The sequence below is a fragment of the Candoia aspera genome, chromosome 4 (assembly GCF_035149785.1).
Source record: "Candoia aspera isolate rCanAsp1 chromosome 4, rCanAsp1.hap2, whole genome shotgun sequence".
NCBI classification, from domain to species: domain Eukaryota; kingdom Metazoa; phylum Chordata; class Lepidosauria; order Squamata; family Boidae; genus Candoia; species Candoia aspera.
Window position 1 is genome coordinate 36775706 of NC_086156.1, and position 22383 is coordinate 36798088.

Sequence of the window (22383 nt, forward strand, 5' to 3'; positions counted from 1 at the left end):
GGTATGTTGATTTAATTAATTTTAGTCAATTTTGAGATCAAATCATGGGAGGTTGTATTTTGATTTTAATGTCTTTTTTATATTAAAAGTTTCTTTCAATAAAAATTCCTGTAATTTATATATATTCTGTCTTTTCCAATGAGGACACTGTATTTGGTTTTTGGATATAATAGATGATAACAACCTGAACCAAGAGGGAAATAGCAGGAACAAACCATAATTTAATTACAAAACTAAAAATAAAATAAAAGAAATCTACAAATGAGAGCTCCAAACCCTCTTTCAACACTATTCAAATTCAAATTATTTATTTATGGTCTCAGACCAATAAAACACAATTTCAAAATGTAAAATACAGAAAAACCAAATCTGAAACAATTGATAATGAGAAGAGGGTATCAAGCAGCTTTTGCAAGTGATTGTTGCTAGAAACTTGGCAACCTTTATAGTGATTATACAAGTTAGGTCTTGCAGAAGGAAGATTGTAATTTATTGATCAGAGAGAAACTAAAATTAGACAATTGGGTTTATGAGTCCCAGACACCATGAGTGGTACAATGGCTAATGTAACAATACAAGGATTACTGACTGAACCTTTATATCTGAGGAAATACACCTAAGGTTACTGTGTGGAAAATAGCATATTTACCTATAGTCACCATAATAGGGAGTGTGCCAGTTTGAGCCAAGATAAAAAAAATCTATTGGAAGATATAGGATGTTACAGAGATAGCTAGGAATTGTTCATGGAGAGCCTGCAACTGCACCATAATAAGGGTAGGTGATTTTTGGCCCACCATTTTGTAGATCTTAATCCCAAATCCTCTGTTTAAGTTTGATTAAGGCTTTATCTGGCCTGAGTGACAATCAGGGTAGGTTCACATAAGGCAGGTCAAGAGAATCATTACCAAAAGAAGCACTGAATAAGTTGTCAAAATATCTGATCCAGACTCTAAAGAGATTAAATCATTGGCAATGGAGCTGAAGAGTGAGAAACTGGATGCTAGAACAGGCAATCATTCTTATTTGTTACTGCTTGTTGGAGCCTTCCCATTTCACTAACTTCACCACAATAATGTCTTTGTTGACATTCCCTATGTTATGCCCATATACTGTGGAAAGATCTGACATCCTACCTTTGAAGGTGATGGAGAAGAGATTCAACAACGTCCCTTTTTAAGAACCGCTCTGCATCTGCTCAGATGCGGAGGTTGGGATAACTGCAGAAGTCTTCCTGAGCTGCCCTCTATATTTTACCTTCAGTTAGAGCTAATCTCCCCTATCATCAGCAGATGTTTCAAATGGTCCTAGTCAGAAATGTTTTTCCTATTCAGAGAGCAGTCCAATGCAATGTTGTGAAAAGCATCACATTTTGTGCTATTGCATTAGAAGAGATTGGTCTGACAAGAACAGCTTCTGACATCTTCACTGGCTAACTCAGCTTGCTTAAATACATATATCTATTTAAACAAGCTGTGATTATTTAAATTAAAAACATAATTTATTATATTCATTACATTCATATAAATTAAATATATAAATATATTAAACATGTTATATAAAATATTAAAAATAGAATTAAGAAAAATATAAAAATATATTTTTTCTTTATTTGTTTCATCCATTGTGAACTGTTTTATGTGATTTGTACTAGATTTTTGTTGTTGCTGTTATACTGTCCTTTTGTTCTATGACTATATTACAAACAAACAAACTTACACTGGCATAGTATAAAGCTTTTATGTTTACTGAACTGGAACTTAATTTCCTCTGTGCATCTGATACAAAATATTCACTGAATCATATAAAGCACAGATATTGGAAATGAAGGGAAAAACCTGGGGAATTATTTGTGCCTCGGCTGAAACAGCAACATTATTGTTAGTATTAAGAATAGTAATATAAGTGTATATAATGACTCTGATTTTATAAATCGACATTTATTTAGATTAGTGAGGAAAAAATAATCATTTTTAAGATAATATAGTTCCCGCCAAATGATTATTTTTCCTCAGTAATCTTAATTACCAAAATTTATGGATATAAACCAGCAATCTGATAAACCACCTAATTATTCAAATCATTGGCAGAAGTCTTATATACTTTAGTAAAACTACCTTTGAGATATGGACTAATAACCCTAACTGCTTCAGAATCCCTTCTAGCATTAGAAAATCTCATGTGTTATTTAAAAAACAGTAAGTCATTAGTAACAATTTATAAATAGTTGTTAGAATACATTAAATTTGACATTTAAAAGGTAGGGAACCATAGCATTAGGAACTGGAGTATCCAGTATGTGAATGACAATGAGGAACCATTTTGGCATCTTTTACTTCGTACTTTTCCATAGGCCCCTGTAAAGTTGTTTTAAAATAAATAAGTCAATAAATCCTTATATGTTACTTTTAATTTATACCGGTTAATATTATTAAATGCCACAGACCTTTTAGCTTGGAGGCTCCTGATTTTACATTATGATGTTAAAATTGATTGCAATTTGTTATTGTATAATTGTTGTTTTAGTCTATAGTATGTCAGTATTGTGTTTTGATATAAGTACATTATAAAAATAAAACTATTACTATAGTTAACTTATAAAAATAATATTTCACGTCTATACATCTACCTATGTATTTTTTTTCAGGAAGAAATTCAACGGCATGCCTAACTTTTGGAGATGTGGTCAAAAAACCACATTTGTTTGTATGATAGTGGGTGCCTTTTAGAAAGATTTTATTTCCCATAATAAATATGTTTGAAAAACTTGCTGATTTATGTAGAGGCTTGTGTTCTTTTGATTTATTTATTTGTTAAATTCATTTTCTGCCTTCCTTTCAGGAGCTCAAGGTAGTGTACATAATGCTTCCTCCTCCTCCTTTTTCTCCACAACTTGTGAAGTAGGTTGAGCTGAGAGACACTTCTTTTTCCATGTATAATTGTTCTGAAAGCTTTGAAATCAATGAGAATAGTACAAATTTCTCAAATTAATCCATGCAAAGTATTGATGAAGATGTATGTATGTGAATTCATGTCTGGTTTTGATTAATGACTAAAAGGTTAAAATAAATCACTGGCTATAATTAAGAAACAAGTGTACCACTGGAACAGTACCTTAGCTTTAACAAAACAGGTCATACGATGATTTCCCAGGGTGCTAAAGAACTGGCTGATGTGTCCTCCGAATCACTAACTATAATCTTTGAGAACTCCTGCAGTGCAGGGGAAATGTCAGAGCTAATGTTTTTCCCATCCTAAAGTGTTGGATAGCAATTTGAGCCATTTGTCTGGGATAGTATGAGATTTCCTGGTGTGGGCAGGAAGTTGGACTAGAACACCTCCAAACTCCAATATCTTGAATTGAACATGTCTAAACGTATAGATGCAATTTCAGAACATATAACTTGATGGTTAACATTCCCATTAAAACTTTGCAGCAAGTTTAATGTTATTAAAATGAATATTACATTGAAATTAATGGGATAGTTAAGAAATTGTTTTAGTTTTAATGGGATTTTATTAGAATTTTATCGTATATTTATTAGAATTTTTATTGTATATTTATTCTATATTGTAAACCGCCCAGAGTCCCTCCAGTCGGAGGAGATGGGTGGTGACAAATTTGATAAATAAATAAATAAATATTCCAAGAGAGATTCCAATGTTAATTCCTATTAACTATACCAATAAGTAAGTTAATGATCATTATTTGTTTTTAATGGCAGGCATGCCTCAATTTGGCCAAGGCTATTTGAGTCTATCTTTCACCAATGATTGAGTAAAACTGAGGTTAACTTACTAGATTTTCAACTATATCATTGGGCTTTTATTTTAACATTTGTATTTTTTTGGAGTAAGACTTTTATTATCATTATCTTCTTTGGCCCATTTGGAAAGCAAGTATGTAACACCTCTGAAAATGTAGCAAGTTTTAGGTCCAGATATATTAATACATTTCCAGCCTTGACAGGTAGCAGACACATTTAGTAACTAGTAGGTAAGCAGTTATGTCTTGATCCGGACTCACATGCTGAATATGACTTACCTATATTTGTTTGGCAATATATACAGTTGAAAACATGTATCAATTAAACAGTATTGGCTGACATTGTAAGAAATTTGAATTTCTTCAACTCATATGATCTGGTCCTGTCCAGCTAAAGCCACTTTTTTGTCAATACAATTTTGGGAAGAAATATTACAGTTAAGTATCATAAAATAATGTTGAACTATACTCCTAAAATACAGAATTTGTCTTGTCATGAAGAACTCTGGCTCTGTTGACTATGGGACACAGCAAAATTGGAAATAAACTTGCTCTCCTATTTTAAGAAATTGATTCAAGATATGATCTAAATTTAATAATAAGCCTAAGGCTTGAATTAATTTTGTATTATTATCTGTAGTTATTACATAGATATTTTGTTCTATTAATTTTTGGGGGGTCATGTTTATTTTAATCACATATTTGGGTTTTAATTCTTACTGTATAAGCAGCATCTTTTTTGTTGTATTTTTTTGCATAGCACAATAAACAAACAAATTAGTAACCTCCAAGGTCCTTTCCAACACTATGGTTCTGTGACTTAATGAAAACCTAGCTCAAAGAGTAGTAGTTCTTGAAAGAACTGAGGATAGACATACTGTACAGGTAGTCCTCATTTAACAATTGGGGCTGGAATTTCAGTCACTAAGTGAAGCAGTTGTTAGACGAAACATCATGTGACCACACCACTTAGCGATGGCAGTCCTGGTAGTGGTCATTAGGTGAGGACCTCACGCTTCTCTTGCCCTGCCGCATTCGCCTCCATTTCAAATCCCCCCACCCACCTATCTCCCCCACACCTCTGGCCTTTTGGCTGCCCTGCACTCCACTGCTGCTGCCTACCCCTGCCGCCCCCCCTTCCCCCAGCTGATCTTCACCATCTTCTTCCTCCCGCTGAGCCGTGTCCAGCCAAGTGGCAGGGGTGGTGGCAGCAGAGTGTAGGGTGGCCAAAAGGGCAGAGATGGGGGGGGGAGATAGGCAGGTGGTGGGAGTTGAAGTGCACACTGCGATCCTAAGTGCGGGTGGGCTACCAAGCCCCTGAATTTTTACCACGTGACCGTGGAGGTGCTGCAACAGCTGTAATTTTGAGGACTGGCCTTAACCACCATTCATTCAGCACCATTGTAATGTTGAATGGGAGCTGAACAAATGGTGGTTAAGCAAGGACTACCTGTATTTGAACAACTGCTATGGCCTAATGTTAACCTGGAAGATGGACCTGTTACGAAGATTGAAACGAAAAAGTAATAGTCAAACTACAAAACATACAAATAACAAAAAAACTCTATTTAAAAATGAAACTTGAAAATGAAGACTGCAAATCACTGCAGTTTCTTGGAAATAAGTTGTACTAAATTCAGTGAGCTTGTTTGTACATAAGCATGCAAAAGATTGGGTCTACATAATTTAAAAAAATATTTTTAATTTATAGCAATACACTTTCTGATGGACACATTCCTCTTCAGGAATTTCACTGAAAAGCATGCACTTTACCTTCTTCAGTAGAGGGACAGACTTCTTTGGAGCTGAAGGGTTTTCCACATTTTCAGTCATCCTCTTGCTCTGATTGCTGGAACAATAATGATCATCTTCTATTGTGATCTGTTCATTCTCTTCTGCTTCCAACTGACTCTGATTGAAACGGAGGGAGCCTTTCAGAATATCCTTAATCTGTTGAAGATACAGGAAAAAATAGTAATACATGCTTTAGCTGAATTCTAAAGATGCCACCTAGATTCTCTTGAGAAAACTATCCTATCATCAATTGTCTTAAGTGATTAAAACATATACAGAATGGCCAACACTGTCTCTCAATAAAAGCCTTTGGGAACTCATGAATCTTTTAAGCAAAATGATGAGGGAAAGCATTTAAAAGAATGCGTTTAAAAGAACAAAATATACCAACTTGTCCTGATGTCATTAAAACACTGACATATGCCATCCAAGACTAGCCTACTTGCTGCAATGTGCAGAAAAATTACAAGAGAACTGACATAGATCATAATCTATATTCTAATTGAACTATATATAATAATATTCTTCCAACAATGACATCTGAGAACTATAAAAACCAATTACACATCAAGTCTCCCTCTGTTCCTCTATGGAAGTGAGTGAGGTAGCATAAGTTTATTACTGGACAGTGTGGGGAACAAGCAGTTGATCCAATACCCACATGTTGCATCCTGATGGGTGAGCAGGTTGACCTTGCTAATATCAATGAGGATTGAGTAAAAGTGGGATCTGAATCCCAGTTCTGTTCTTCTATGCTTTCAGAGCAGCAGCAACTGTGAAAAACTGGGGATCATTAGGATGGAGTTAAAGTGGCCTACTATGATTCTATCCCCCTGATTGTACACAGTAGAGGCCACACTGTTGCATAACATTAAAAGAAAGGGGAGCAGGAGGGGCATAACTTGGGCAGTCATACTTCTTTGGAAATAGTGGCAGGACTTTTAGGTAATTCCTGGAAAGGTGCTACTATCCCAGAGCAAGAAAAAAAGCTCTGACTACTGGAGACCATGAGGGAACTGACAATTAAAATGGGAGGGCATCTCAGTCAATAAAGGTCTGTTCTGCAGAGACAATTTATCTGGTATTCCAAGACAGACCTATCATGGCTAGACTAGAGAAGTTTAGTTTTCCTCTGCACTGATTTTTTAATTTAATTTGTCATGTTTTTTTAATAAAGTTGTCTTTTTAATCATACTATTGTTTCTTTACCTTAGAGCATTAAGAAAGGAAATTCAATAGGCTACCTGCACTGTAAGTCCACAAATTCCAGATTCTCTTTGCTCCCTCACCACCTCAAAGGTTCAAGGGTTCAAACCTGTCCAGCTCTAACTTTCAATTACTTAACTAAGTAATTAACTAACATATCTTAGTTAAGTAATTCTAATTTTGAATAATTAAGATAAATAAGTATCATACAATATTAAAACTACATTATTTTTATTCCATACCTGCTTCAACCCAGCCAAAGAAACTAGAATTTCATCTTCTTTTTCCAAGTGTTCTTGCAGAATGACTTCTTGAATATTTCCTGTAATACCAAAACCAATGATTGGCAAAAGAAAGCACCAGAATTATGATTATTTTTAGCAAACAGACATACTTTTCTGATTTTGAATGTTGTTAAAAATAGCAAGTAGCTAAGAAATAATAAAAAAAAGGTTGTTCAGGACTTTCATAATCATGAGGCATTATATAAGGATAATTAAATTAAAGACAACCCGACCACTTTTGACCACAGGTACTCCAACAGTTGCAGCAATAAGGCAGAATGTGAATAATATGTGCCTCTGACATACATTTCTGGTATTTCTGTTGAGGCACATTTATGTCTCATACTTATTTGTTCAGTTATTATTTCACATAGGGCATCTGCTTCTTTATCGTTAACATGTAATTTTTATATTGTATTCTAACTGTAACTGTGTTATGATCTGCTCTGAATAGGTCAGAGATGCTGGAATGGTGTGATATAAATTGCTACATAAATGAATAATTCTAATATTATCAGTGACATGCATATATGTAATATATTCTCTTAAATCCTGGAGAAAATCTCTGCTCAAAGTTGATGTTTGTCTAGAAGAGGGCTGGACAAGGGCCCCTTTTTATGGACCTAGGAGCCCTGTATGATAGCAATTGTTGAAACTTGGTAGAACATTTACTTGCTACCGACTTAAGAAATGGAACTTCTGGAACTGGGTATGTCTGTTATTCTCCCAGTGACACATCAATGGGAGATGATAATCCACCCTCAGAAACATGGAACATGAATGATTCTTGAATGCTCTGAGGAATTTTCCCGATGACAGGGATGATGCCAAGTCATTTCTCTTTGAAGTAAGATAGGTCACTAATAATGATCCCTATGAGCATCTAGCTGAATGGGACTGGCTGCCTAAGTGCAGTATGTAATAAAGGCATCCCTAAAAGAGGGACAGATCCCAATTGTTTTAAAGGAAGCAACAGTAAGCCCACTTCTAAAAGAAAGCTAAACTGGATCCAGTAGTTTTTAACAATTACTGGCCAAGTGCTAATATCCAGGAAAGAAGTTTGAGAGGTTATTATTTAGACCTATTCCTGTTTTGGGCTCAGTCCTGATTTTGAGAGACTATCTTTGTGAGTGGGAAATCTGGGGCACAGTACTATCATTCTTCCACTCTGATATACACCTTAACCTCACAATAACTGAGCTGTGGGTTCTACAGAGTTCCATTCAGTCACCAGTGTGCTTACTCAACAGCTCTTATGAAGTCATTGTGAATGGTAATCTGAATTAGAAGATGCTATGTAGATTCTTCAACAGTGTCTGGAACCAATCATGGCTGGATGAGCCTCAAAAGCTTAGGTTGAATCACAGCAAAACAGAAATTTCCTTGTCTGGAAATTAGGGGGATTGCTTGCTCTGGATGTGTTGTGCTTTCTCTGATGGAGCATATACTGTACATTGCTTTGTGGTATCCACAGATCAGGAACGGACATAATGCTTTAGACTGGAGATTACACTTCATTTCTGTACCCTTCCTATGAGCCGGGGGCTTGGCTGTGACATGCAATGGTGAAAACAGTGTCCAAGTGCATGTCTGAATCTTTTTTTAAATATTATTTATTTTTATTTTAAATATTATAATATTTTAAAATATTATTTAAATATTATTTTAAAGAGGCTTAAAACGTATTTTATACTATAACCCTACCCACTCCACTAGGACAAACACTCCATTCTAAGGACGTTTTGGGGAAGGGCTTAAGGGTTGCCATATTATCCTAAACTTCTCCTCTCCAAAAAACCCTGTTTCTAAATGGTTCTAAAACCCTGGAGATATAAGAAAGAGACAAAGTGGTTGGCTTGATCTTGATCTGTTAGTGAAAATACATCATTTCATAGGTCTAAACATAGCTGTGGGGCATAACTTATAGCTTTGGTTGCTTTTCTTTTGAATGGTACATTGGACCCCTATTGCTGCTTTGGTTTACATTATTGTATTTTCCTAGCTACTCACTTATGGGAAGATCTTATACATTACTTACCAAAGGATCTGGCAGTATTGTAAAACTATAGCTTAATATGTGGAAGTTACTGCATTTGCAATCAACCTTCCTAACCACATGAATTAACAGAGTAAATTAAATTAATATGAGTGAATGGCAAGATGTAGGTTAGCCAATTAAATCAAATTGGTGTAAAATAATCCTGAACACCTGGAAGGGTAGCATATGGGATATTTAAATGTAACAATAGAGGCACAGGTATTATTGTTTTGTCCGAGTTTGAGGCTGTATTTGTATTGATAAACTTGTACTGCATATACGACAAAATGCCCACCTGGTAACATTTTAGCTTTGAAGTATACCTCCTATCTGAAGTTGCTGTTTTCTGAGTGTAATACTTGAAATCATTCTCTTAGAAGTAATAAAACTTTCATGAGCTGCATTAAAACAGAGAACAGCCTGGGAACATCTTTTCTGGAACAGTGAGCATTTATATCCCACAAATGAATTATGAGACATATAAATTATTTGCAAAGCAAAGAAAATCTGTTCCTATGTCATAAATGGCTTTCTTTCGTTAGGGCTCATATTGTTCAAAAGCAGATAAAAACCATGATTCTCTTTCAGGAAATCTGCAATTAATATATACTCTTCAGAATATGTCTATTCTGTCAAAAGATGGTTTTGTTACCAAATAAATACTTAGCAACTGGTTATAAATTTTAGTAATTTTTCCTACACAGGTTAGAATTTAATCACACACTAGCCTATGACAATGAATGACAACAATAATTCAAAAACTAATTTGTGGCACACACTAGAATATGTGCATTGTTTAAAATATGAAGTTTAAATTCTAGCTCAGAACCATATCAGTTTAATATTTGATTTATATTTAACTATACTTATTGTTAGACTATATGAGTTAAACGTAACAATATCACAGTGGATCAGTGTGGAAGCGAGAACATTAGGATGGCCCTTGCATATACATCAACATATTTATTATTTTATTTATTTTTTATCCCGCCTTTATTATTTTTATAAATAACTCAAGGTGGCAAACATACCGAATACTCCTTCCTCCTCTTTTCCCCACAACAACAACCCTGTGAGGTGAGTTGGGCTGAGAGAGAGAGAGGTCACCCAGCTGGCTTTCATGCCTAAAATGGGATTAGAACTCTCAGTCTCCTGGTTTCTAGCCCAGCACCTTAACCACTAGACCAAACTGGCTATCCCCACTTTTAACCTCTACAAAATGCCTGCATAAGGATGGCATGTGTTAATATTTCTGGGCTTGCTCCTAATATTAATACTGCAACAAAACAAGAAATACTGAACAGAGACTGCTTTTTTTTCCTATACCATGTAACAGTCTACTTTCTCACATTGTTAAAATCCATCCAGAACCAAACATCTATTACTGCCCTGGAACAATGCCCCCTTACAATGAATACAATGCCACACTAAAGATCTCATATGACTTTGTCTCCATTACAATGGATTAGCTACAAAATGTGAAGTCTATTCTCCATATATATTAATCTTGCCACAAGAACCAATATATCATTGTTTTACATGCTGTATTTATATTATTCAAGTCGCTACATTCATTTCCATAGTAACACAGAGACAGGGCCCCAAATCTACAATTATATTGTCATTGTGTGGTGCCGCAAAAGAAGTAGATGAACACTTAATGAGGAAGCTTTTATATAAACACACAAATAAAAATTACTGCTCTAACTCATCATTTCCTCCTTCACATTCCAGGGAATACAATTATAAACTTGGCAGCTTGTGGATCAAATCCATGGTAAAACCTGGTATGTTGAGTAGAAGCATAGTGATGTCACATTATAAAGGTATGGAATGCTACCCTGTTACCAAGGTATTTTTCTAAATATAGGAATATACATAGGCACACAAATTTAAAAATTAGCTGAAGCTTGCTTAATTATGATAATATTAATGAAATTGATATTGGTGGAGAAACTAGTCTCAGATGTCTATAAACTACAGCCATTCTTGCATCTTGCAGAAAAGAATTCTGGATTAGAATTCCAACAAAAACGTTGTCAGAGCAGCAGCATTCTTCACTTATGATATTAATTACAGAAGTAGCTTGGAATTCTGAGAACATCCAATCTCTAGACAAATTATAGATAAAATAGGGAAAATCCATCCAAACCTAATTTCTAATAAGGCTTACTACTGTATAAAGATTTATCATGTAAGTGAAATGAAACATTATTGCAATATAAACTGAATGAAAAATCCTACTACAGGTTTGGCAGAACCTTTCAAGTGAGGAAAATTTCTATTTCAAATGATGAGGTGAGGAGGGGAAACCAAAATGAGCTTCAATCATAGCTGTACAATATGAAGGGCTATCTTCATGTCATAAAATATATTTTTTAAAAGATCAGTCCACTACATGCTGATCCAGTGCGGGTTGGTAAGTATATATTTTCAGCTTCTCCCTTTAGGGATGACAGTGACTGGCTTTCCCCACTGCTACCCCAGCTCCTTACCTTAGGCCCACCACCACATCTATTCTTATGTATCTGCTCAGTCACACCTTCAGAGATTTTATAGATTAGCTTTCCCAATTTTTATGATGTTCAGAACATTTTGTTTAATGTTCCTAGGCTTAAACCAGTATTTTACTTGATGCTTTCTATCCAGAGAATTCTTTGCTGGTACATATATATGCCTACATGTGCCCCCCCCCCCAACATATCATTATCGACTTGATAATATAAACTTAGGAAGCATTATTCATGAGACATACATTATCATTTTGTATCTAAAAATATGGACTTCCTTCTTACCTAGATGCATATTCATCATTTTTGCACAGTATTTGCACATGGCCTCTAACTCATTCAACTGTCCTTGAAGAAATGAAATCTGAGTCTCTAATTCTTCTTCCTATAATAATAAAAAAAAGTAAAAAATCTTGTCTGAGTAAAAACCTTGTCAAAGTACAAGACATTGGGGAAAAAATCGCACAAAAGTTTATTTATGTTTTACATTTCTGCTGCACCCATTCTTAAAGAGCTCCTGTCCCATTTTAACCTACAGCATCTCTATATTCATAATTCCAGCTTTTCAGAAACCACCCTCTAAGGTATTGCAAAGAGAAACGTAAGACTGAAGACAGGGACATTCTGGCTTCTGCTACCGTCCAGAGATCTAAGGTCTGCTGGGAGATGATTAACGGAAAGAACATATAGAACAGAGAATCTCAGCCTGATGCCTTGTATAGATCAGTGAAAAGCAGTCACATTATTTATTAGTATTTAATGTTATTTATCAACTGCTTTCAGAAGCAGCTTATTTAAAAAGCATATAAAGCTTGCAAATAATTATAACTCAAACTGTTTTAGTTTGTGCTACATAGCTAACTTAAGCGCAAGCTATCCAGCAACATTAATTCAGTTTTCTCACTGGCAAAGCCTTACTTGTATGCAATGTACAAATTTCTTCTACTGTGACTTAAACTGTCAATAATAAGGTTTCTGTGTAATTTTAACATACAACATAACCAGGCCCTGCTTCCCAGAATTTCTTCTATGTGTTTCTATATTCAGTCAAAGCATTTCTGTAGAGATACACATATAAGAATAAAAATATTCTACTCTCCCTCTCTCTGTTTGTGTATGACACTTCATATAATTTCTTTTATTATCCTAAGACAATTTTCATATGTTATTACTGGTGGTAGGACAGCAGAATTTTTTTTAGCTTCTGCTCAAAGTTGAGACAATTTTTCTCTTTTCTCAAATAGATATAAGCTTACATTTAAAAAATCAGCAGCAGAAATGCAATAGCAGAGTGATCTAAAACAACATGTTCTCTTTCCTTGTACACTTGAAATACATGATATGCTGCTATAGCTTTCCCTTAGCAGCAACAAAGAGGTGTGTTATAGCTGATAATGACATGCCATTTTCTCTTACATAACATCTTTCAAGATTTCTGAAATAATTCTTTGGATCTGATGATAAGCAAGTAGGTAATTTTCAGGTTCCCCTGAAATGTATGTTTCAATCATAACTTACATCCTATTGATTTAAATGAGACTAAATCCAAGGGGCTTCAAAACTGAAGCTTTGGGTTTTAGCAGAGTTCATTTATTCATCTTGCATACTGTTGTAATCTCTACTAGGACTCCCAGCAGTTAACAATGAAATGTATAATATAAAACATCCCTGGTAAAGAAAAAATAAAACTCATGGTAAACCTAAGTAAAAACAAATAATTGAAAGAAGTAGCAATCTTCATAACAGAGGAACCTAAAAATCCACCAACGATATACAGTCCCACATACTGCAAATGCTTTTCTCATGAGCTTTAGCATCTTCTGAAAAGAGATCATGGAGGGGAAGTCTGACCTCAGTTGGAAGGCTGTTCCAAAATGCAAACACTTGATAAGCTGTACCTCCAAGTTTCACAGCCATTGCCCCTCTTTTCACAGAAGTGGAGTACTATCAGTAGTTTTTCCTGGGACAACCATGTTGACTGTATGATGTTGTGTGGAGAATATCTAGGTACCAAGCCATACTGTATAGATCAAAACCTAGCACTCTGAATTGCATCCAGAAACCTCCTGGAAGGCAATGCAGGATCTGCAGCACAGGTTTAATATTCTCCTGGTGACAAGTACTAATTAACAACTGCAGCTTCTGAGTGGACTTCAAAGAAAGTAGAGCACATGTAGAGCACATTGCGGTATTCCAACAGTGGCGATGAAATCATGAGTTACTGGGGCAAGGTGCTCCTGCTCCAGGTACAGCTGCAATTCATGTGCTGCATTTGGCCAAGGGCTCCCTGGTCACAGTGTTCTTCTGACCAATCAGCAATAGCTGTGCTTCCATGTCAAGAAACTATACTAGATACAACAGAAAAACTCCATGCACAAAAGCAGCTCTATCTTGCTTGGGTTCAACCCATTTCATTCCATTCAGACCATTACAGTTGTGACGGTCCCAGTACCAAGATCTTAACTTAGAAATTCTCCAGACAGTCCATCAGGAAGCTTAAACAATTCTTTATTAAGGATCCGATTACCACAGGACAGTATTCAAAGCTCCAAGTGAGAATTTGGCACCAAGACATTCAAAGTGATTCTTTCCCTCCTCTGATCTCATCCCTCCTCCCTGTCTTGCAAATAAGCTGTTCCTCACTCCTAAGTTCCCCCCTCCCATCTCGGCAGTTCGTTAGAGTGATTAATAACCCAGGTGTTTTATCAGCAGCAAAGCGTCCTTGGCTGAAACGGCTGGGGCAAAAGAATGTGAAGCTAACACGGGTTGGGAATGCGGTGAATGTGTGAAGCCAGCTAAAGCGTGTAGAAACCTCTAATGGCAGGCGAACCAAGAGGAGGGAGCCTGACAACAGTCCCCAGGCACTAGGGCAAGGCATGAAGAGGATTTCCAGCTGTGATGGAATGTAAATCTCCCTTTGTTTTGTTTGGTATAAGATGCAGTAGAGAGAAACTGACAAGTTTTTGAGATTCTGTTATACCTTAAAACAATAAAGGGCATCCCTGAAATCTCTGTATTCCTGATCTTGGGCTGACTGATAGTAATGTAAAGTGCAAATTAGGATATCATCAATGAATTAATTATACCACACCCTGCCCCCCCCCCCCAATCTAGTCTCCTTGTTTGACCATAAGCTATAATAGTCAGACTGAAAAAAAACAACCAACAGGCTATCACATGGTTGAAATTCTATTAAAACTACAAGATAATGTTTACCCTGACCACATATAAAACCTCAGGCCCCTATATAAGATTACACATTTCCCAAGATTATTTAAACATAATTAAACAAAAGTTTATTCAAAAGTTTCAACAAGAAATGTGCATAATATTAATCTACACAACCACAAAACCTATAACTAATAGTTTACTTAGGTATGCAGCCATAAAATGCTAGTTAAAATTGTTTCTATTGCTATTTATTTTTTTATTTTATTTTATTTATCATATTTTTATCACCACCCATCTCCCCCACATGGGGGACCCTGGACGGTTCACAGTAAAAACAATTTAAAATTCAATAAAATTATAAATAATACTAAGATTTCAATAAATATAAAATACAATAAAGTCCAAATAAGGGCAGATCAAATTAGCCCATAAGGGATAAGGCTGGTCCCTGCAGGGCTAGGGAACTAACCAGTCCCAGGCTGCCTTTACTAGCCAGGAGGGACATGGATCTAATTTACAGGAGGTGGCATTTACAGTCCGGAGGATCTTGTCCGCTTCCTCAGGCCCAACAGGATCAAACTGTTCACGTTTCCCCAGGCATCTCCTGAGACCCTGTCTCACGCTTGGGAGTCCAGCTTAGCATGAATCCGAGCGATTTTATCCTGCAGATGCTCCGAAAACTCCTCAGCACGGCCCTGTAGATGATTTTCTAGACCCCCTTTCCCCAACAGGGATCGGGAGATCCTAAACAGGGCTGCTGGGCGGCATTCTGCGCATACAGTAAGAGTGGAGAAGTACAGACGTTTCGCCACTCTTACCGCCACAAGGTAGGCCTTAATTGTGGCTCTAGCTTGTGTCCGGTCGGTTTCAGTCTTCGTCTTTCTCCAGCTGCACTCTAGGCATCTCTTAACCCTCTTCAGAACCTTCAGCTCCTCCGTGAACCACAGGGAGTATTGGGTTCCTCGGGATAAGAGAGGCCGCACAGGCATGATCCTGTCCAAGGCCCCAACCACCTCCCTATCCCAGGCGGTGGCCACGGCCTCTGCTGGACCATGCAGCAAGTCCTTGGGTATAACCCCCAGCTCCCTCTGAAACCCCACTGGGTCGATTAGTTGCCGGGGGCGGACCGATCGAACAGGTCCTGCCTCCCTGCAGAGGAGAGTGGCATAAGAGAAACTCAGGGCCACCAGGGCGTGGTCTGACCATGACAAAGGGGAAAGATGTAACTCTCCCCTCAGATCACATTGCCACTGCTCCGACAAGAAAACTATGTCTGGTGTGAGGCCATTGTCTCGAGTTGGGTCCTGAATAATCTGAGTCAGGCCCATGGCCGCCATGGTGGCCATGAACTCCCAAGCTACCTCCGAGGCACACCCCAGGGATGGCAGATTGAAGTCCCCAGCACCATAAGCCTGGGGAACTCCACCGCCAACCCCGAGATGGCCTCTAGGAGCTCAGGCAGTGAGGTTGCCAGGCAGCAGGGAGGCTGATACAGCAGCAACACTCCCAACTGCTCTCGGGCACCTAACTTGAAGAACAGGGTCTTACAACCAGCTACTTGTGGAGCAGGGCCCCTGAAGGCCACTAGACAGTCTCTGATGACAACTGCCACCCCTCCTCCCCTGCTCTGGCATCTTGGCTGGTACCACACCCGAAACCCAACCAGGCACATTTCTGACAAAGCTACTCCTCCTTCAGGGCCCAGCCAAGTTTTGGTAATACATGCCAGGCCTGCCCCCTCTTTCACGATCAAGTCACATATGAGGGGGGCCTTGTTGTTGACTGACCTGGCATTAAGAAGCAGCAGCCGGAGGCCAGGGCCCCTATGCGACTGCTGTCCAGGGCCTAGGTTTAAGCCCGGAGGGTCGGAACATGCCACAGGTAATAAATACCTGGGACGTCTTCCTCTATATGACTCACCCTCCGGCTGCTGTTATAACATCTCTTGCCCGTCACAACCTCAATAGAATGTCCCGCCTTACATCCCCCAGAATATTCCAGTCAAGTTGCCTCCATTCCTGGACTTCTAGAATTACTGGTTTGAAGTAAGGATCCCTCCGTCCTCTCATACAGCCATGCATTTTATTTAATTGTAGGCTGTTTCACTCTATCTTCAGATTATAACTGCTATGGTGCTTCTATTTAACAATTCTTTTCTGCTTTCAGATACTGCCAGAAGGAAGGAGAAGGCTCTCTTAGGAACCTTTGAATCTGTATTAAAAAGCATAAAGTCTTCTGCAAGTCTGATCAGCATGCCTATAACTGAATAAAATCCAGGGATAAAGGGTAATAAATTAAATAGTAAGATCTTCTATACTGCCTGACACACAAATACACATCCTTTACTCATATGGAACGCCTGTCATTCTACCTTCCAAAACTGCCATTGGCATTAACTAAAACCTTTGTAGCGTGACTTCCCTCATCATATTACATCTGTCTACTTCTCTCAGGTAGTGTCATGAGTACTGATGGTGAGCAGGAAGGGCCCCCGATCCAGGGGAGAAAATGCATGCGTAGTTTAGAGAGTTTGAGCTGTCATTCAAAGAGACACGGAACAGACCTGCCTTGACTTTTGGGTTTTATCACTCTGGGTTTTTCCACGCTTCTTCAGTTTGGTAGGTTTTCCTGTCTACTTTAGCAGTAATAAAACACTAGAGACTTCTTCCTCGTCTCGGCATGATTCTTGCTTAGTCAGGACAGGTATGGTTCCAGACCAGCTCTGCACTTTAGAAGCTTAAACCATGGTGTCCTCAATTTTATACTAATCCTATTATAAGAAGTCCCCTGTTCCACTGGGACTCTTGGTTACGGACCACAGCCTCTGCCAATATTCTCATTCTGGGCAGGCCTTTCTCCACCTCATCTAGAGAGGGATCTTTCAGTTCAGTCCAAATATTATTATTCAGGACAGAATAATTCTAGTTCATCGTACACAAGCTTAATCTAGAAACTCTTCCTCATCTAGCTGCTCTCCTACATAAGGTTACAAATTTTGAAAACCACTAGCCAGATAGTTTATTATTTATTTAACATTATAGACAAATAATAGTTTGGGTCATTTCTGATTTGTGGAATTCACTGAATCAAGAAAATTTACAGCCACCACATTATATGCCTATAATGATAATTATGGCTCTGTTCTTTGAATTTTCTGGATCAGTCAAGCCATGCATTTGCACTTTATAGAAACAAACAGATGGACCAGATTGCAATTCGTGGTTATATTTGTAGGCATGATTCAGTGGCATTACATTAACTGCAGATTTCTTACCTATTAATAGGCTTGAGCTTACTAAAGTATCCTACATATCTCTAATATCTTTCCGATGACCTCACAGTATTCCTTGGGTAAAAATAGGAGTAGATAGTGCCATAGTCTATAAAAGATTTTAGAGTATGTTTCAATTAGTTTTATTCTTATTTCATGAGTTGAAGATAAAATTCAAAAATAAGGGGCCAGATATAGTAATGAGAACAGCTGAGATTCACTGGTAGTGCACAGAGGTGGATCATATTTCAAATCCAAAGTAAATAAAGATAATAACTATTAAATCCAATCTGAAGAAAACAAAACAAAACAAAGAAAAAGCTCTGAAAAGCTAGTATACCACAGAATGTGTAAAAGAAAAGAACTTTAAAGAGGTAAACTATTGTTAAGTGTGGCAAAAATGTGGCACATGAAGACTGATCAATATGTCAGGGAACTGCTTGCCAAAAGAAAACCAGAAACACAGTATGAAGCATCCCAAAAAGGTAAAGTTAAAAAAGGAATGCACTAATGTGGATTTTTAATAATGAAATGTGATAAGTTAAAGGATAAGCTAGGAGACACTGTGATGGTAATGAAAAATGTTTCAGAATGGGAGATTCAGGTTCCTTGTGTGTTGTAAATTCAGAATTGGTGGATAAAAAAGTCATTTCCCTACTTGATATGTAATGGGAAAAAGATTAGGAAATAGAGACATTTTAATTACCAGAGGTCAGAGTATAAGTGGAATGAAGAGAAGAAAAAAGGCTATTTGAGACAGACCATCAGTTCATATCATTTATTACATGGAGTGACATCCTGGGTCTTGATATACATGTCTGTATTCTTACAGTGGCGAGAGCCAGTTTTGTGTAGTGGTTAAGGCATCAGGCTAGAAACCAGGAGACTGAGAGTTCTAGTCCCACCTTAGGCACAAGCCAGGAGGGTGACCTTGGGCCAGTCACTTTCTCTCAGCCCTAGGAAGGAAGCAATGGCAAACCACTTCTGAAAAAACCTTGCCAAGAAAACTGCAGGCAGTCTCCAAGAATCGGATACAACTGAATGGACTAAAAAAAAATTCTTACAGTAGACAAAGGCAACAACAAATAGATTTGGGCAATTACCTATATCTTTGATGCTCACCCAGAAGCAAGGGCTGTACCTGAGAAAAAGATACGTTATGGAGAGGAAGCAATTGGACAAGATAAGCCAGTGGTAGCAGAAGGTGATTTATTAACACTGCTGTTAACAGAGCAGTAGCTGATACGGCACTTGGAGATGCAAAGCTAATGCCAGAAGAAGCTGCAGAAGCAAATGGAGGAAGACACTCTAGAAAAATGACTACCTAGAAGAAACTATAAAGAAAAGACTGAATTAGGTAAGATGGAAATTGAAGCAGAAAAGTTTAAGGTTTGGCTACTGAAAAATATGTGACACTACAGTAAAAAACCCAGTAGTAAAAGCATCAGTAAAAGCTCCAGCTGAGGTAGTGGAGGGAACTCATTTTGTGAATGCTGTTAAGAAAGTAGAATGCCAGGCAGGAAAGGCAGAACAGCCAGAATGAAAACTACTACTGAACAAAATATGGTGGATTTGAAAGAGAAGAAAAAATTAAAAAAACAAACAAACCTTTGCTTCAAGGGAAACATTACTTTCAGCTCCAAATGAAATTATATCTCCAAGAGATTTCAAACAAGCAGATGAAATAGAAATTAAAGAAAAGGTTGACATTTCTGCTACAGAAGAAAAGGAGAGGAAAAAAAGAATGCTGAGATGGAAGAGGGTGAAGAGAGAGCATTATCAGAAGATCATTATAAAAATGCAGAGGATAAAGAAAGCAATTTCAAATTTTCTTGAACACTGGCAGTTGCAGAAAAGAAGAAAGAAAATAAAGCTGTTAAATTAGAACTTGCCTCAGACATATTGGAAAAGGGAGGGCAGTAAAGTTCAGCTTCATGCTGTTCAAGTTCATCTAAAACCAGCAGAAGTTAGTATCAAATCTGAAAATTAAGCAATGGAAATTTTTCATCATCCCTAACTCTTCAGCAGAAGTACTTAGAAACCCGTAACAGCTTGCTTGCAGAAACTTACTACCTAACTTGCTTGCAGAAACTTACTTAGACCACCTTAGGTGAGTCTAAAACTACAATGATCAGTATGATGAAGCAGTACTGCAGTTCAGTCAATTAAGGTTGACTGAAACACTAAAAGCAAAAGGATAGAGACTAGCTGAGGATGGGAAGGAAATATAGGAACTCAGGAAGCAACTTCCTAAAATTAGGAAAAGGATAGACAATTAAAGAATTAAAAAAAATTTTTTTTAAGGGTATCAAGACCTGCTCTCAAATTAACCCTGGCTGGTGAATCATCTAGCTTTTCATTACATCCCAGTTATCCAAACAACTGATGGAGCTGCATATATTTCCCACTCTGGGGAGGCTGCAGGGAAGGAAGAATTCAGTGGGGAGACAGTGAACCAAGAAATACAAATCAGGACCATCTGTTAATTAGGATGGCAGCGCTGCTCTTGGTAAGAAATTGAGGTTGCACAGAGATGGAAAAAACTGAGGAAGAAAAAGCAGTAACAGCTAACAATGTGAAAGATAATATCTATCTATCTATCTATCTATCTATCTACCTACCTACCTACCTACCTACCTACCTACCTACCTACGGAAAATTACTGCTCTTGTTTTATCAAGCCAGGAAACAGGAAAAAATATTTTTTTTAAACCAGGCACAAGATACTCTTTTGTTTAGAACCTGTACCTTGGTTTTAATCTAAAAGGAGAAAATGGGTATGTGATGAACAGTGGACTTTTTTTTTGCTCTGCTAGAGTGCAAGTAACAGGATAATTAATTACATTTTCATAAGGAAGTTAGACATAAAGCTAAGAGAACTTGGGTGTGTTTATTGGGGGGGGAGAGGACAGGAGAAACATATTTGATAATGAGAACTAAATAAAAAGGAAAGGAAAAAGAGAAGAATGTTGTATCATATATAAAGCAAAAGAAAAGGCAGCCTCTGGAAATCCTTGCGATAAACTGAATAATAATTCTGTAATTATGTACAGCAAAAGAGTTTTACTGATGTAACTCTGTAAAGATAAAAATTATATATTTGTTCATACAATGCCACTGTTAAATAAAATGTTAATTATTCATAATCAACTCAACCTGACTAAATGAGAAACAGCATGTAATAAGATACTAAGTTACTAGGAAAAGGCTTGATAACTGATTAGAGAAGTTATAGCATCAATATAAACTCAAAACCTCTTATTACTTAGGAATGGTGGTAGTGAAATTTCAAGAATATTTATCTTCAAAATAAATTTATAGGAAATTATGCCATATCTGATCAAATAAGCCTGGTTTCATTACTGAATCTACCTATCCACATTTGAAGTACTTTTTGAAACTCACAGATGACAGAATCTGCTTTCAACATACTTCTCTTGAGGAAATAATCTGAAAATTTAAGGAGAAGTGATGATGCAGCTCAAGGAATTCTTTAGAGGAAAATGATCTAATTTTAATGATGTATGCTCTGATAACTTTAAGGTTGTATCACTTCAATGTACTTTTTGTGGAGTGGTCTTTGAAGATTGTCCAGAAATTTTGCTGGCTAAGAATGTGGCTGCATGGGTGGCAAGTCCCATCTCTACCCCTATGTTGAAACCTACATTGGCTGTCAGTTGCTTTCCAAGGCCAATTTAAGGTGCTCAGTTTGGTTTATAAAGACTTGCATAGCTTAGGCTGAAGGACTACCTGCCTAGTAAATAAATACAACAATAATGATATTACAGAAATAGTTCTGACTTGAACTCAACTGAAGAGACAAAAATGCAACCCATTTTCACAGGAAAAATTTATCACCAATTTCTAGGAAACTGCAAAAAAGCCTCCCATACCTTTATACCTGACACTGCTGATAACTAAAAAACTTCAACAAGTTCTTGAATAATATCCCAAAGTCATTTGGACTCTACAGTAAAAATGAAATTTAAACCCAGGAGTACTACTTGGCTTGTAAACAACTGTTACTAAAAGAAACTGCTAGCAGTCATTTTAAAAAAGGAAACTTGAAATGAGTTAATTTATATTGGTGTACTTAAGTATCTTAAGACATAAATTTTCTAGACCCAAGATACTTCATTTAAGCAAAATATATTTGCTGCTTGTGGACTATTTTAATACAGATCAAAAGCTCTTCTCCCCCTTGACTGATAGACACTTAAAGCTTTATGTACATATATTGACTGAATAGAGATAATGGGAGTAGGTAGGAAATCAAATGTGCTTTCAACCATCCTCTACTTACTTAACACCAATCCAAATGTTTTATGATATGCACATTTCCT

At 37.1% G+C, this 22383-nt stretch overlaps 1 protein-coding gene across 4 annotated transcripts in view; it reads right to left on the reverse strand.

Moving 5' to 3' along the window:
• Positions 1 to 22383, reverse strand: part of TBC1D5 (TBC1 domain family member 5) — a 273988-nt gene that overhangs the window by 11102 nt on the left and 240503 nt on the right. For all 4 annotated transcript variants that reach the window (XM_063303859.1, XM_063303858.1, XM_063303861.1 and 1 more), the window contains 3 exons: positions 11884 to 11983; positions 7009 to 7088; positions 5540 to 5716 (listed from right to left, as the gene is read on the reverse strand). In XM_063303859.1, the coding sequence (XP_063159929.1) occupies positions 5540 to 5716; positions 7009 to 7088; positions 11884 to 11983 (357 nt within the window). The remainder of the gene's footprint in view (positions 1 to 5539; positions 5717 to 7008; positions 7089 to 11883; positions 11984 to 22383) is intronic.